This window comes from Lutjanus erythropterus, chromosome 9 (assembly GCF_056507025.1).
Source record: "Lutjanus erythropterus isolate fLutEry1 chromosome 9, fLutEry1.hap2, whole genome shotgun sequence".
Taxonomy (NCBI): domain Eukaryota; kingdom Metazoa; phylum Chordata; class Actinopteri; order Lutjaniformes; family Lutjanidae; genus Lutjanus; species Lutjanus erythropterus.
The window spans coordinates 23,106,826-23,119,685 of NC_139325.1; the positions used below are offsets into that span (position 1 = coordinate 23,106,826).

General features: G+C 40.3%; 1 protein-coding gene across 3 annotated transcripts; it reads right to left on the reverse strand.

Moving 5' to 3' along the window:
* Window positions 1-800: 800 nt before the first annotated feature.
* cnot3a (CCR4-NOT transcription complex, subunit 3a) lies at window positions 801-12,314 on the reverse strand. 3 transcript variants are annotated; one of them, XM_084726676.1, is made up of 18 exons: window positions 12,162-12,314; window positions 11,452-11,522; window positions 11,240-11,307; window positions 10,461-10,535; window positions 10,264-10,353; window positions 10,016-10,144; window positions 9,598-9,693; window positions 9,254-9,473; window positions 9,014-9,147; window positions 7,883-7,939; window positions 6,653-7,586; window positions 6,444-6,549; window positions 5,510-5,651; window positions 4,946-5,045; window positions 3,560-3,758; window positions 2,776-2,908; window positions 2,530-2,655; window positions 801-1,660 (listed from the first exon to the last, which is right to left on the reverse strand). In XM_084726676.1, exons 2-18 carry the CDS (start codon window positions 11,474-11,476, stop codon window positions 1,562-1,564), a joined length of 2,733 nt encoding a protein of 910 aa, XP_084582802.1. In that variant the 5' UTR covers window positions 11,477-11,522; window positions 12,162-12,314; the 3' UTR covers window positions 801-1,561. The 3 variants fall into 3 exon arrangements, with proteins under 3 accessions (XP_084582802.1, XP_084582801.1, XP_084582803.1); XM_084726675.1 differs by having other exon boundaries at window positions 4,937-5,045; XM_084726677.1 differs by lacking the exon at window positions 7,883-7,939 and having other exon boundaries at window positions 4,937-5,045.
* Window positions 12,315-12,860: the final 546 nt, after the last annotated feature.

Here is a 12,860-nt window from a genome sequence, read left to right on the forward strand (position 1 = left end):
TCTTTAGCTGACCTTCCTTTTCTGAAAACCTTAAAAGCCCAAAAAATAGAATCTATAAAAGGCAAATCTCTCATAACTTTGCTGTATTTTCCTTTTTTTCACATCCTCATCCCCCCCCTTTCCCTCCCCAAAAAAAGCCTGAAAACTAATCACACAAAACAGAAAATTGTAAATGCAGCACAGATCTTTTTTCATGGTTGCTTAAATGGAAAAATCTGATTCAGTTTAACACTCTCCCCATTCAAACAGCCAAGAAAAGGTGCGATCTGTCCCACACCAGATTGAATCTTATTGTTCTTCAGGATAGCACATGAACAACCATGGCGGATGAGACATTTCCTATATTCGACCCACGAGTTAAATCTACCACCAGAATTTTAGGATTTCTGTGTTTTCGCTCTACATGTAAACAGTTTATCAGTGCACATTCACTGTATAGGGATTTCACTCCAAATATCAGGTGGTAAATTGAACACAGTGGACTTTTAGGATGAAGTAACATCAACAGAATAGAATAAAACCTCAAGTAAAGGTGGGAAGTTGACTCAAACCAAACTCAGATTCATTATCTAACACTATCTGTGTATTTTGAGCATAATTAAGAGGTGATTTGGGTACAGGTACATTCACTACGCTTAGTGTGGCCTTTTGCATCAAGGATGATGAGAATTCCTCAATGGTGTAAGAGTCAAACATCAAGTAGATTAATGTCTCAAACCCTATTTTTAAGATTTATTTTACAAGTTTATTAATTTGTCACAAACATGAATGCGCCATAATAATGCATTTTCTTTGACAGGTTAACTTAAAAACATTTTATTTGTAAAGAGAGGGAGTCAGAGACCAGTTCAATTGCATAGCAATTTAATCCATGTCCAATAAGGACTCTTTCCCTGTCACAGGGAGAGGCCCTGTGGTCACTCTCAATCAGCGTTTTAATCGACCAAGACAATATCAATAAAACTATTGATAAACGCTCACTATCTCTAATAGTGACCATGTTCAACAGGCATCGTAGGGTCTTAAAAGAAGCCAGTCCTACACACCATGACTAAATGTCCACTGTACCTCCCCAGTCTTAACCACCAAATTACAGTAAATACAAGAAGGGCAGTTTACTCAACAATCAAATCCAAGGTTTGTTTTGTGTCAAGTCAAAGGCTTCCAGGCTCATGTTGGGTAGGTGGTACAGAGAATCTTGTTGAAACGGAAAAAGAAAACAAAACATGAGAAACATGCATGGGGTAGGCTTTCCTAATGCCACATACTGAGTGTGCACACAGACAGGCACAAACGCAGATCTCTAATGAGAGCCCCCCCCTGCCCGTGCAGCGTGATGTGTTTGATCAGGCCCACAGGGCGTTTTTTTGTCAAAAGCAAAGCGCTGCACGAGGAGCGAGGGCTTCACGCTGAGATGCAGCCTATACAGACACCAGTCTCCGTGTCAGGAGAGGGTTTCTACTACACATCACAATCTCTATCCACAGTTTGAAGTTCAGTCTCGGAATGTCAACAGCAGCACGTTTTGTCTTTCTCTGTCCTTTCACGTCCCCTCTGTCCGTCACTGCAGGTCTCGGTCTTCGAGGTACCTGTACTCGAAGGTGAACCCCTCCTTCTTCCTCTGGCCCCATTTCTCATAGTCAAAGTAAATGTAAGTGCCCTGCAGGAGCAGCAGAGTGGAAAGAACAATCATTGAAAAGCTCAATGCTTTTGAAAAGCTCAGTCCCCACACTAGTTTCTGGTATGGAAATATATCATTATCATGTAGATATCAAGATATAGGACTAGATTAGGGCTGCAACTAACACTTATTTTCATCATGGATTAATCTGATGATTAATTCCTTGTTTAACTGATCAGTTGTTAGGTCTGTAAAATGTCAAAAAATGGTGAAAAATGTTGATCAGCGTTTCCCAAAGCCCAAGAGGATGTACGCAAATATCTTGTTTTGCCCACAACCAGCAAATATTCACATTTAAAAAGCTTGAATCAGAGGATCTGGACAATTATTAATTATAGAATAGCTGACTATTAATTCAACAGTCGATTAATCGTTTTAGTTCTAGACTAGATGTCATTTAGTAAAGGTGCAGATCAATTTAGACAGAACGTTATGAAATGCTAATGAGTAATGTTAACTTATTCATTGATTTTAGCCTGAATTAATGTTATCTGATTTATTCTATATAGCTATTTGGTTAAAAAAGTATCTATATAAATTTTGATAATTGCTTTTGTCCATATCACCCAGCCCTACTTTATATACTACTGGGTAATTTAATCTACAGTAATGCATATATTCTTAAACTGCCGCCCTGGGGACCCTTTCTAGCCTGAACTTTCTAGCCTGTGTTCGGTGTAAATTTGAGATGTCAATACTAACAATGGCCCTTTAGAGAACATGTGTATATCGAAATATATGTCATTTATTGTGGCACAGCCTTAAAATACTAAGATATTATTTAAAAGTCATATCGGCCAGCCCTCGTTTCTAACTTGCAAAGAAAAATGTGAACTGTGAGTGTGCACCTGTTCAAACTCGTCAGTGATAGTTTTGGGCTCCTCGTGCCTCTGGAACCACATCATGTACTTGGTGTGAAACCTCCATGACTGTTTCTTCAGAGCTTTGGCAGACAGATACTGAGCCTTGGTGCCCTGACAGACAGAGGACAAATACACCAGTAAGCTTACAAGCACGACTTTAATACATAACTGGGGGACCAACAGGGAGTAAACATGGAGTGGGTGGGCTGAGTGTGTGCGTGATTTTTTTACCTCCAGGTAGTAGAAGATGAAAAAGAGTGTTTCTGTGGACAGTCTCTGGTAGAACTCTATAGAGTCAGAGTGGTGTGGCGGTATCTGATGATGGAAGGGCAAGGTGGGACATGGATTCCTCATCAGGTATTGCCTTGAGGACAGAAACACAGACAGTTATAAATCCATAGCAACTGATCACAGCTCCTTATAGCTGTGTTTACATTAAAACCAAATATGTCAAACAACAGGGTCACTGTGAAGAAAAACAGCACCACCAGCAAACCAACTAGATTCCTGCATGCATCCATGTCAGTAACTACTAACTGAAGTTATTGTTTGAGTGTTTACAATTTATATATTTAAGAGACATTTTTGTTATTGCCTACAAATACCATAAAAATGCCAAGTATGTGCTAGTCTCTCTGTCAAGGGTTTTTGATTTCTCTACCCTCTGTGGCTCTAAGCTCCAAGCCCATTTGTTCTTACTGAAGATATGAAACTTTTAAGAGGACAAATATATCGTGGATTCCGCAGGTACTTAAAAAGTCTTCGAAAGTCTACAATTCCATAAGCTGAATTTTAGGGCTTAAAATGTATATATATATAATGTATTATATAAGATTTTGACATGTCTTAAAAGTTGACTGAATTATAAGTTAACTTAGACATTAGCAAATTACAAACCACAAACAAAATTATCAAAGTATATTCAAAGTGCATGACTGTGTTTTTGAATTTCTCAAGTCATAAAAAAATGAAAGATGCATCGACACTGGATGCGACAAAAATGTGGCGCCCTCACCTGATCCTTTCAGAGTCGGAGGGGTGTGGCATGTGTGTCCATGCGGACTCCTGCATGGCCTGCTGGTAGAGCTGGTCTTTGGGGAGAGGGGTGGGACCAAGTGGACAGACCCCGAGCGAGGGGGGGATGCTGACTTCCGACACGGACGGCTGAGGGGCGGCAGGTGTGCCGGGCGCTGCAGATGAACCAGAGAAGATATCTACAGGAGAAACAAAGAGTGAAAGATTCAGTCAATGACATTAATACTGTACAATTTTTTCTGTTTAGTTAAAGGATCACCTCACTTCCCCTGTCCTGCTTTTTCTTTCTGACGGAAATACTTCTGTAAGTTTGACTTCTTTACAGAGCACTTCCTTATTTATGAAAAAACATTTATGAGAAAAACAGTTGTTTGTTTTCAAGTGTATAGATGGGACGGCCAGTTATTTTTATAATAGACTACACTTGTAATATTTTTTGACTGAATAATGCATGCATAAAAAGTAAGAGAAAAAACAAAAACAAAACACAATGGTCATTGCCCACCAGTTACCAGGACAAAAGGAGATTGTATATGTTCACTTAGACTAATTACAAACAAAACAAACAATTACATAAAATTGAGAAAAGCTGCACCTGCATTTGTGAGGTAGCAAACAGCTGATGTTTAATGTGTTTACTTAATAAATGTAAAAACTGGAAACTTGTAATTAATTTTCTCTAAGTTGGTGGGTTGACTTGACAATCATTTTGACTTTGGACCTTACTTTTAAATGAATGGCTTGTATTAATATCAGCATCATCAGCTACACCAGTGTTGTACAAGTTACTGAAATTTAGTAATTAGTTACAGTTACCAGTTATTTTGCAGCATATGAAAGTAACTAGTTACTAGGGGAAGTAACTTCTGCATTACTTTTAAATGTCTGCTTCAGTTCTCTTATTAATGCACACATAGCTGTGCTTGTGACATTAGGAATTGGACCACAGACAATGTTGAATAAACATGTTAACCAGGCGATGACTACAGTAGTTAATAATTGATTTTACGATGACCACCGTAAGGTTAGGGAATAGGCTGCATTTGTTTACTACATCTGCAATCGTATGAAGTTTTGTTATTTTCACGTAACGAGTAACAAGCCCATTTAAATTTCAGTGTTGTGTGTTATTAAGTTGAGAAAGTAATTATTTACATGTCTAGTTACTACCAAAAGTAGTGGAATTACAGCAACATGTTACTGTCTCCTGCTGCAGCTGTTATTCACCTATTTGTCAAACCCTAGTGTTAGTCACCTCCCCTTCAGTAATAAGTCAGTGTACAAGTGTCAGAAAGCTTACAGTGTATAATTGTGAGCTGATTATTGTTTAGTAAGTTACTGTAGAAAAATGTCTGACCGTTCCGACCTCTGTCTGTTAGGTGCAGGTTGGGAATCTCTCCATCCAGGCCTGATCCCAATGCTGCTCTCTCAGCCATCGCCTTCAGAGAACTGAGAGGCTCGGGAGCCTGAGGAGGGAACGAAAGGGGAGACAACGTGAGAACAGGATGGTTGATTCAGTAAAATTAAGTTGGGAAGAGGAAAACCTCATGTTAAGGGCATTTTAATTCAACTATTGTAACTATTATAGCTGCTACACAGGGAACAAAAAACAGTCCTCCTCCTGTCTAAAATTAAGCACCCATGGTCAGCAACACTTATTAACAATGACCGGTATTAGATACACTGAGCCAAGAGAGAAAAAAGCCTGCAACTCATCAAAATAAGGATGTTTTCTGGCACAGCAAGCACATGATAGAGATTGCCCCACACTCCATACACTCCAACACAGCATTCTTCACAGTATTTGCAGTAAACAGACTGAGAACTGGGCATAAGCTTTAGTCCAAATATATTGATGATGATTTTTATCTCACTCAACAGGCCGCATTTAAAAAAAAAAAAAAGAAGAAACACAGTCATGATGCCTCACCTTGAGGCTCTCAGAGGCCTGTGTGTAGGAGTGGGGTCCATTGAGAAGACTCCCTCCTCCAGGTGTGCTGTCAGAGAACGAGGGGGACGGAGAGCTGGGAGGCAGAGTGATGGAGCTGATTAAACTGGGACCATTGTCCATCCTGAAACAAGCAGAGTGGGAACAACAGAGAGAGACAAGTTAACAACGATCATGTCAAGATAAGAAGTAGTGTGCATATGTTATATATGAAAGACAGCTGGGAGAGAAAGGCAAATATTGTGATATCTGGGGAAGGATTGGATAAAATTAATGAAAAATAGTGGAGCGCAACTTCTTCCTTATCTTAAAGACAATATGGATTGAAAAATATTATGTGGAGCCAATAAAGGTGACTTTCACTTTCATGTATTTTGGGGTTGCCGGTCTTTTAGCTCTTACAGGTACGAACAAAGGAAACAGAAAAGACTGAGGGTAAAATTTCCACTTACATTTAAGGTATTCAACTTTGGAAAATGAACATATGACAACAAGTTTCGGAGACAAATATATGTTCAGGATAATGTTAATTGTTGGTTTAAAAAAAAGGGTAGATACACTGGCACTGAGGACTGCGTTGGTGTAATACATAATACACAATTTACAATGGAAAAGTTGACTCTCTCTTCCAGGTTGGATCTGGACAAATTTAATAGAATATTAGAAAATTTGACTGAATATATGGTTCGTTGCTACAGATTTTGAAGCATTTTATTTGCTATACTGGTTTATTTAGAACCTCTACTCTGACAGAATCTGTGGTGAAACTGCATTGTGGATTTGGTGAATCGTGTTACCCCTACATGTATAGGACTCAAGAACATGCTAAATGAAATGTTAATGGAAATGTGGATCTCTAATACAATAAAAAGGAAATAAAAAAAAGAGTAGCAGTGTGCAGAGTTTGTAGACTCACGGCTGACTGGTTGAAGAACTGAGAGATGAAGGTTGGCTGCTTTGTGACTGGCTCGGTGTGCTTAGAGCTGATTCTGTGGAGCTCTCTGCCACTACAGCACTGTAACCTGCAGGCAGGTGAGGGAAAAGTTAGAAAACAAACACTATACAGACAATGATAACTTAAACAAACAAGAGTTACACAAGGTCAAGAAAGGCAAGTTAACATACTTGTGCTTCCATTTTGCTTCAGTCCGCTGGGTGGTCTCGCAGGAGCAGCATTCACCCCTACTCCTCCAACCACGCCGACACTTCCTCCATTGCCTCCCATCATGCCAACTACTCCGGGAGTTGTGCTGACAGAACTCGGGGGCACCTGAGACACACCGGGGGCTACACTTTGCCCAGGAACCAGTCCCAGAATGCTCCCGCTCAAAGAGCTGTGGGCCGGGCTGGATCCCAGCAAACCGAGCCCTGTCCCCGCCCCATTGGTGGTGACTCCACTGGAGCCGGAGGTGGGGATGGAAGTGCTGCTCTCCACTGAAATGCTGGACTGGGTAGTGCTGCTCAGACCCAAGCCCCCCGATGCTGCTGCCTGAGCGTAGGGGGCAGGCGTGGAGCCCGAAATGAGCCCTGCCATTGTGTTTAAAGGAGTGGGGTGCCCACTCAGGCCTAAACCAGCCATCTGGTTGGCGCTGCTGGTCCCCGTCATGCCAACTTTGCTCAGTCCCAGCCCCAGCCCAAGCCCCAAACTGGATGCTGGGGTGGGCCCAGATGTGGGCTGAGACTGGGAGTTGGGAGCTGATGAAATGGGTGTGCTAGGTGTGGGCAGAGAGGGGGCAGTGGAAGCTGGGAGGAGAGGATTGCTGGGCGGGCTAGGGGTGTTGTTTGAGGGGGCAGAAGGTTTTGTCTGAGGTGGCTGTGGCTGTTGCTGCGGTTGGTTTGGTGGCTGAGGTTGTTGCTGCTGCTGCTGTTGTGCAGGTTGATGCTGATGTTGCTGCACTGCACTGCTGAAGCTCCCTATGAGACTGCTGCTCGTAGGAACCGCAGAAATGCCTCCGACTACACTTGCCATGGACACAAGAGAGGAGGAAGAGGAGGACCCAGAGGTGGTGGAGGAAGAGAAGGAAGATAGCAAGGATGGTGTGCCGTTCTTCACAGGTGACTGAAAATGACACCAGAAAAAAGGAATTTCAGATAAACTGTCCAAAGGGTAACCACAGCTGTACAATGTGCATGAGGAGCAGAGTTTACTGTGAGCTATTGAGGCCCAGATATGCAGGAGATGGTACAAACTAAATCAGAAGTCTCCAACCATGGTCCCACAGAGAAAGAGCGTGTTCCTTTTCAGTGCCTGAGAGGCCAAAACCCTTCAGCCACCGTGATTCTCCAGGACCAAGGATGAAGAGCGCTGCTCTAAACTGTTCAGCTACTGGCACAGCACAGATAAGAGCCTCTCACCTGACTAACTTCACTGTCTGTCGACCGTCCCCTTTTCTTATCGTCCTCTGAGTTCTCCTATAGGAGGAGATACCTTGATATGACAATCCACTTTTGAAATGTTGATTTAGTCAGCGGATTATAACACAATGGGTCTTGTAGAAGGGTTAATTCAATGCAAAATTAAAGGGACAGTTCAGATTATTTGTTTGAGGTGCTTATTGATAGTGAGGGTATTAGCTTCAGTAGATGCCGGTCTGCACACTACCAGTTTGCAGGAGTAGAGAGGAATACCAGCACAGAAGCTGAGCAATGTACTGCTGTGGACAGGGTCAGCAACACAATGTATTTTAGCCACTTCAAAGGTTCATCTATGAAAAAAATCAACACAAGTCTAAGCATATGCTATATTTATAATATTTCCACTATTTTACCTTGCCATCTGACTGCTTTTCCAATGGAAAAGCATTATATAAGACCATCATATACACCAAATATTGCTCTCACTGGACCAACCAAACGCCACCGGCAAAAACAGTAATTTTACCTAACAAGACACAGGAATTGCTGGTCTACTGTTGCTCATTCTGTGAGTTTGTTTGTGTGACTTTGGTGAATCCAAACTACTCTTTCAAAAAGCCAAAGTCACAAAATAACACAAACTAACAGATTGAGGAAGCTGTAGACCAACAACTCCTTTGTTTTGCAAGGTAAAACTATGGAGTTTGGTAGGTTTGGAGAAAGCGATATTTGACTTTCATATATATATATATGTATATATGTGTGTGTGTGTGTGTGTGTGTATTTGTAGTCGGTTTTCTGTCAGAATAGGCTTACTGATGCCTTACTTGATGATTTACTTACTTAGGTGGAACTTTTCTTAAGGTAGCTAAAACACCTTGTGTTACTGACCCTGACCACAGCAGTTTATTACTTAAACGTCAGCGCTGGTGCTCTTCTTTGCTTCTCCAAACAAGGGGCATATACAATAGGTAATACACTGACCATTTATAAGTGCCTCATACAACCCTACTTCAAATAATCCAAACTGTCCCGTTAAGAGAAAAAAAATGTGAAACATTTTGTCAGAATGTACAAGCATCCATTTAACACCCTGACCCAAGTTTTAATAATATGAAGACAAGAACTTACAGCAGTGCAAGTAGCTGGGGATGGAGGGATGGGTGAAGAGGAGGTGGTGGAAGTGGGAGTGCTGCTGGAGTGGAGATACATCTCATCTTCCACATTACCCTGACCTGATGGAGAAGTTGCAACTAATGCTGCAGCTGCAAGAGAAAGACAGGACAGAGACAAGACATGTTGTCATTATAGTCCCTCTGATGTCTGATATCTGAATGAATGAAAACATCGTCCTAATGCTCCGCAACTCACGGATGTCTTCCAGGTCTAAGTCGTCATACAGGAACTCGTTCTCCTCAAAATCCGGGTCTTGAGAGGAATCGATGTAGTATTCAACATCATCTTTGATCTTCTGTATTGCATCCACTGCTATTGAGTCATTGTCCAGCATTCGTAAAATGGTCTCCAACATGCGAATGTGGAATCTATGCCTCTCAATCAACCGCTTGAGCTCTTCGATTCGATCTTGCTTCTACATGACAAACAGAGGACAAATGTGTGGTCTGTAATTTGAGCCCAACAGAATATATTCAGAAATTACAGTATATTTCTGAGTGTGTAATCATCCTCACAAAGAATAACTAGGGGGGACTTACTTCTTTATCACCCTTCTTTTTTCTCGTCTGAACTGAAAGCGATTCCACCTCACTTTCAAACTGATCCACCTGCATATTTAGAGTGTCTATCGTGTTCTGCAGGTGAAAAAGAGGTCAGAAAAAAGAGCATTAATGGATGTGATCAAAATTTCTTACTAAAACAGAATTAAAAACAACAACACACAAATTCCTTAAAAAAAATTCACATTCTGTTTTCAGCAAATGTTTTGTGACTTTTTCTTCACCTCTTGCACAGGTAGAAAAAGTTATTAAAAAACAAGGGCTGCAACCTATGATTATTTTCACAATTAATTGCTTGATCTATAAAATGTCCAAAAATCAATTGAATAATCGTTGCAGCTCTAGGAGAAACATTCAGGCAACCAAGATGTACAACAGGTAATAGTGGATGTATTACTGTTAGCCACTGTCCCGTTTCTTCCTTTTCCCTCTGAGCTGGATCCACTTTCTGAGCAAGTCCCAAGCCTTCTTTTGAGTAGGCTTTTGTTTTTGTTTCCCGTTCCACCACTTTGAACCGCTCCATTTGCTGAGGAAAGAAAATAATTAATTGATCATTTTTGATGGTTTGGTACACTGATAATACTAATACCATATAAGAAAACAACCTAGTAATAACCTAAATTAAGACATGATGCAGAAACATACCGTCTCTATGAGTTTGCGGTTCTCGACTAGCTGCCTTTTGTCTTTGATCTCGTTTGAGGCCACCCATGTTTTTATCTGATCTCTCAATCGCTGGGAAGACAGATGGTGAAAATAATGAAACACAATATCAAATTCAAATATGTAAACAAAAGAATGACAAAATGAAATGAAATGTGCATTTGTTTAACTTGTCTTACCTGTAGTTTTTTAATCTCTTTCTTGAGGTCAGCCTCATATTTTTCCTTCTGGTTTGCATTGGCTGCATTATGAAGCTAAAATTCAGACAAAAAATGGGACACATCAGGTTTAACTGCATCAATTTCTGAAACACAGAATCAAACAAATGTAGGATGTTGGGCTGCACAATTAATCAGAGTATTATCAAAATCGATATGATGAGGGCAATATCCAAATTGCAGAGGCAACACTTCAACCAGAAAAAGTAAAAACTTTACATGTAAAAGGCATTCAATGAGTTCGTGGAACTACATTTATGTAGTTTAATCTCTTTCTTGAGGTCTACCTCATATTGTCCGTTCTGGTTTGTGTTGGCAACATTATAGAGCAAAAATGTAGACAAATAAATGACACTTTAGGTTTTACTGCATCCATACTTGAAATAGATAACCACACAAATGTTACTGAAGTTGGAATATGGGAAAGTGCAGTATCCAATTCATGTAAACTGCAGTCTTTTGATTACAGAAAAATGTGCAACAAAACAGCATTATAATGAGGCACCTGGTCCACAAATCTTGTTCTCCAATCATAAGAAAACATGTTTGTTTGCCACAGACCCCAACAAATATCTCATCATTATCACTTCCATTTTTTTCTGTGAAAATGAAAATCACAATGCGAAAATGATCATCCCACTACTAGTAAAACATATTGCAACTGCAATATCCGTCAAAACCATCACAATATGATTTTTAACAATACTGTGCAGCCCCACTAGAATGTAAAGATCTCTTACCTTTTGCCAAATGTCTTCGAACTGTTCTACACCTTCAGCTACTTTTTTCAAACATCTATCGATCTCACCTGTGGAGATAAAAGATGCGGCCCACCATCATTGTACATAAATGTGTACTACATCAAAAGTTTTGAATGCTTGTGCAACGTGCCAGGCTGGACAGAGTGATAGATCCTGTGCAACACAAGTTTCACCACCACCAGTCTTCTTACCTTGAAGTTTTCTCTTGTCAGCCATGGCTCTGACTACGACAATGTCCACATTCCGTCTGTCACGAAGTTAGCTATGTGCAGAAAACAGTGTATCAATACATTGTTCAAACTAAACAGAAATCCCTTCAAACTGAGCAGTCAGTCACATCAGCTTCCTGAGAGTGGAAACTGACGTTAACTACATCTAGCTGAACAGTGAACGTTAGCTGCACAACCAACGTTATCGCTTCGCAATTAAGCACACTTTAAACATGAACTTTTGTATGCCCGTTTTTCTATCGTTATATTATCGTAAGCGTAGCTGATTTTCGCTATTACTAATATGACTAACATGGTTGTCAGCTAAAATTAGCCACCTAGCCTGCTAACGTTAATACTAGCCAGTATCTTAGCTCGTCCACCTCGCTCGGTTACTAACTGGCCCGCTTCAAAACAAGTAGCACGGAGCTTGCTCATGGATATATGTCATATTCATGCATCATTATTCTGGGGTCCAGTATATCTTATATATGGTGGGTTTGCATTGTGAAAGACACAATATATCAGAAACCGTTCTAATCGTTAACCTGCAAGCTAATATAGCTAACTGTCTGGCTAGCTAATGCATAAAATGCTAGCTAGCAGCTTAGCTAGCCTGCTAGCCAAATTTAGGAAAAAGGGAAACAGGGTCTACCCGACCATCTAGATTTATACTTGGTTACGACATTTACCTAGGGTATGGGCTTTCGTTTGTCTTTTTTCAAATACAGCCAAAACTAATTCCAGAAAGTCTTCTTTATTCCAAAATGTGTTTTCTTTTCGACAAGCTCGCTCACTGTAATGTAGCTGAAGATGGACGGTAGCTAAAATCCCACCTCCACGTTTGGGCCCCGCCCTAAATCCAATCTACGAGATCTGATTGGACAAAACTTACGCCTATCACCGGGCGACATCCGCTGGAATGGAGTCCAACCATTGGCTCAGTCGTCTGATGAATTATGATGGACGCAAAACCAAGACTGCATTCAATCAATCAGACATCCCTAATAATTATTTTCTGAAATTTAAAAAATACTTTTTTATATTTATTAACCTCTATACTCGTTGTATGGATAATTTCACAGATTTTTACTTTAAAAAGATATTTATTTCCACATTCATTCATGGTGACAAGGAAACTTGAAGAAATTGATCTCCATGTCAACTGAGGAAATGCCATCCTCTGTGGAAGACTTTTTAGTCATGGAGTTAGGATTTCTTTCTTTCTTTTTTAACTTTATTTAGTCAAATTAAAGAAACTAGTTAAATACACACTTCCTTTTTTTTTATTTCTACCTGAAACACACATTGCCATACACATATATCTAGTTTTGAATCAGTTTAAATCGTTGATACAGATGCAAAGACTATGAAACTTTTAAAACTTAAAA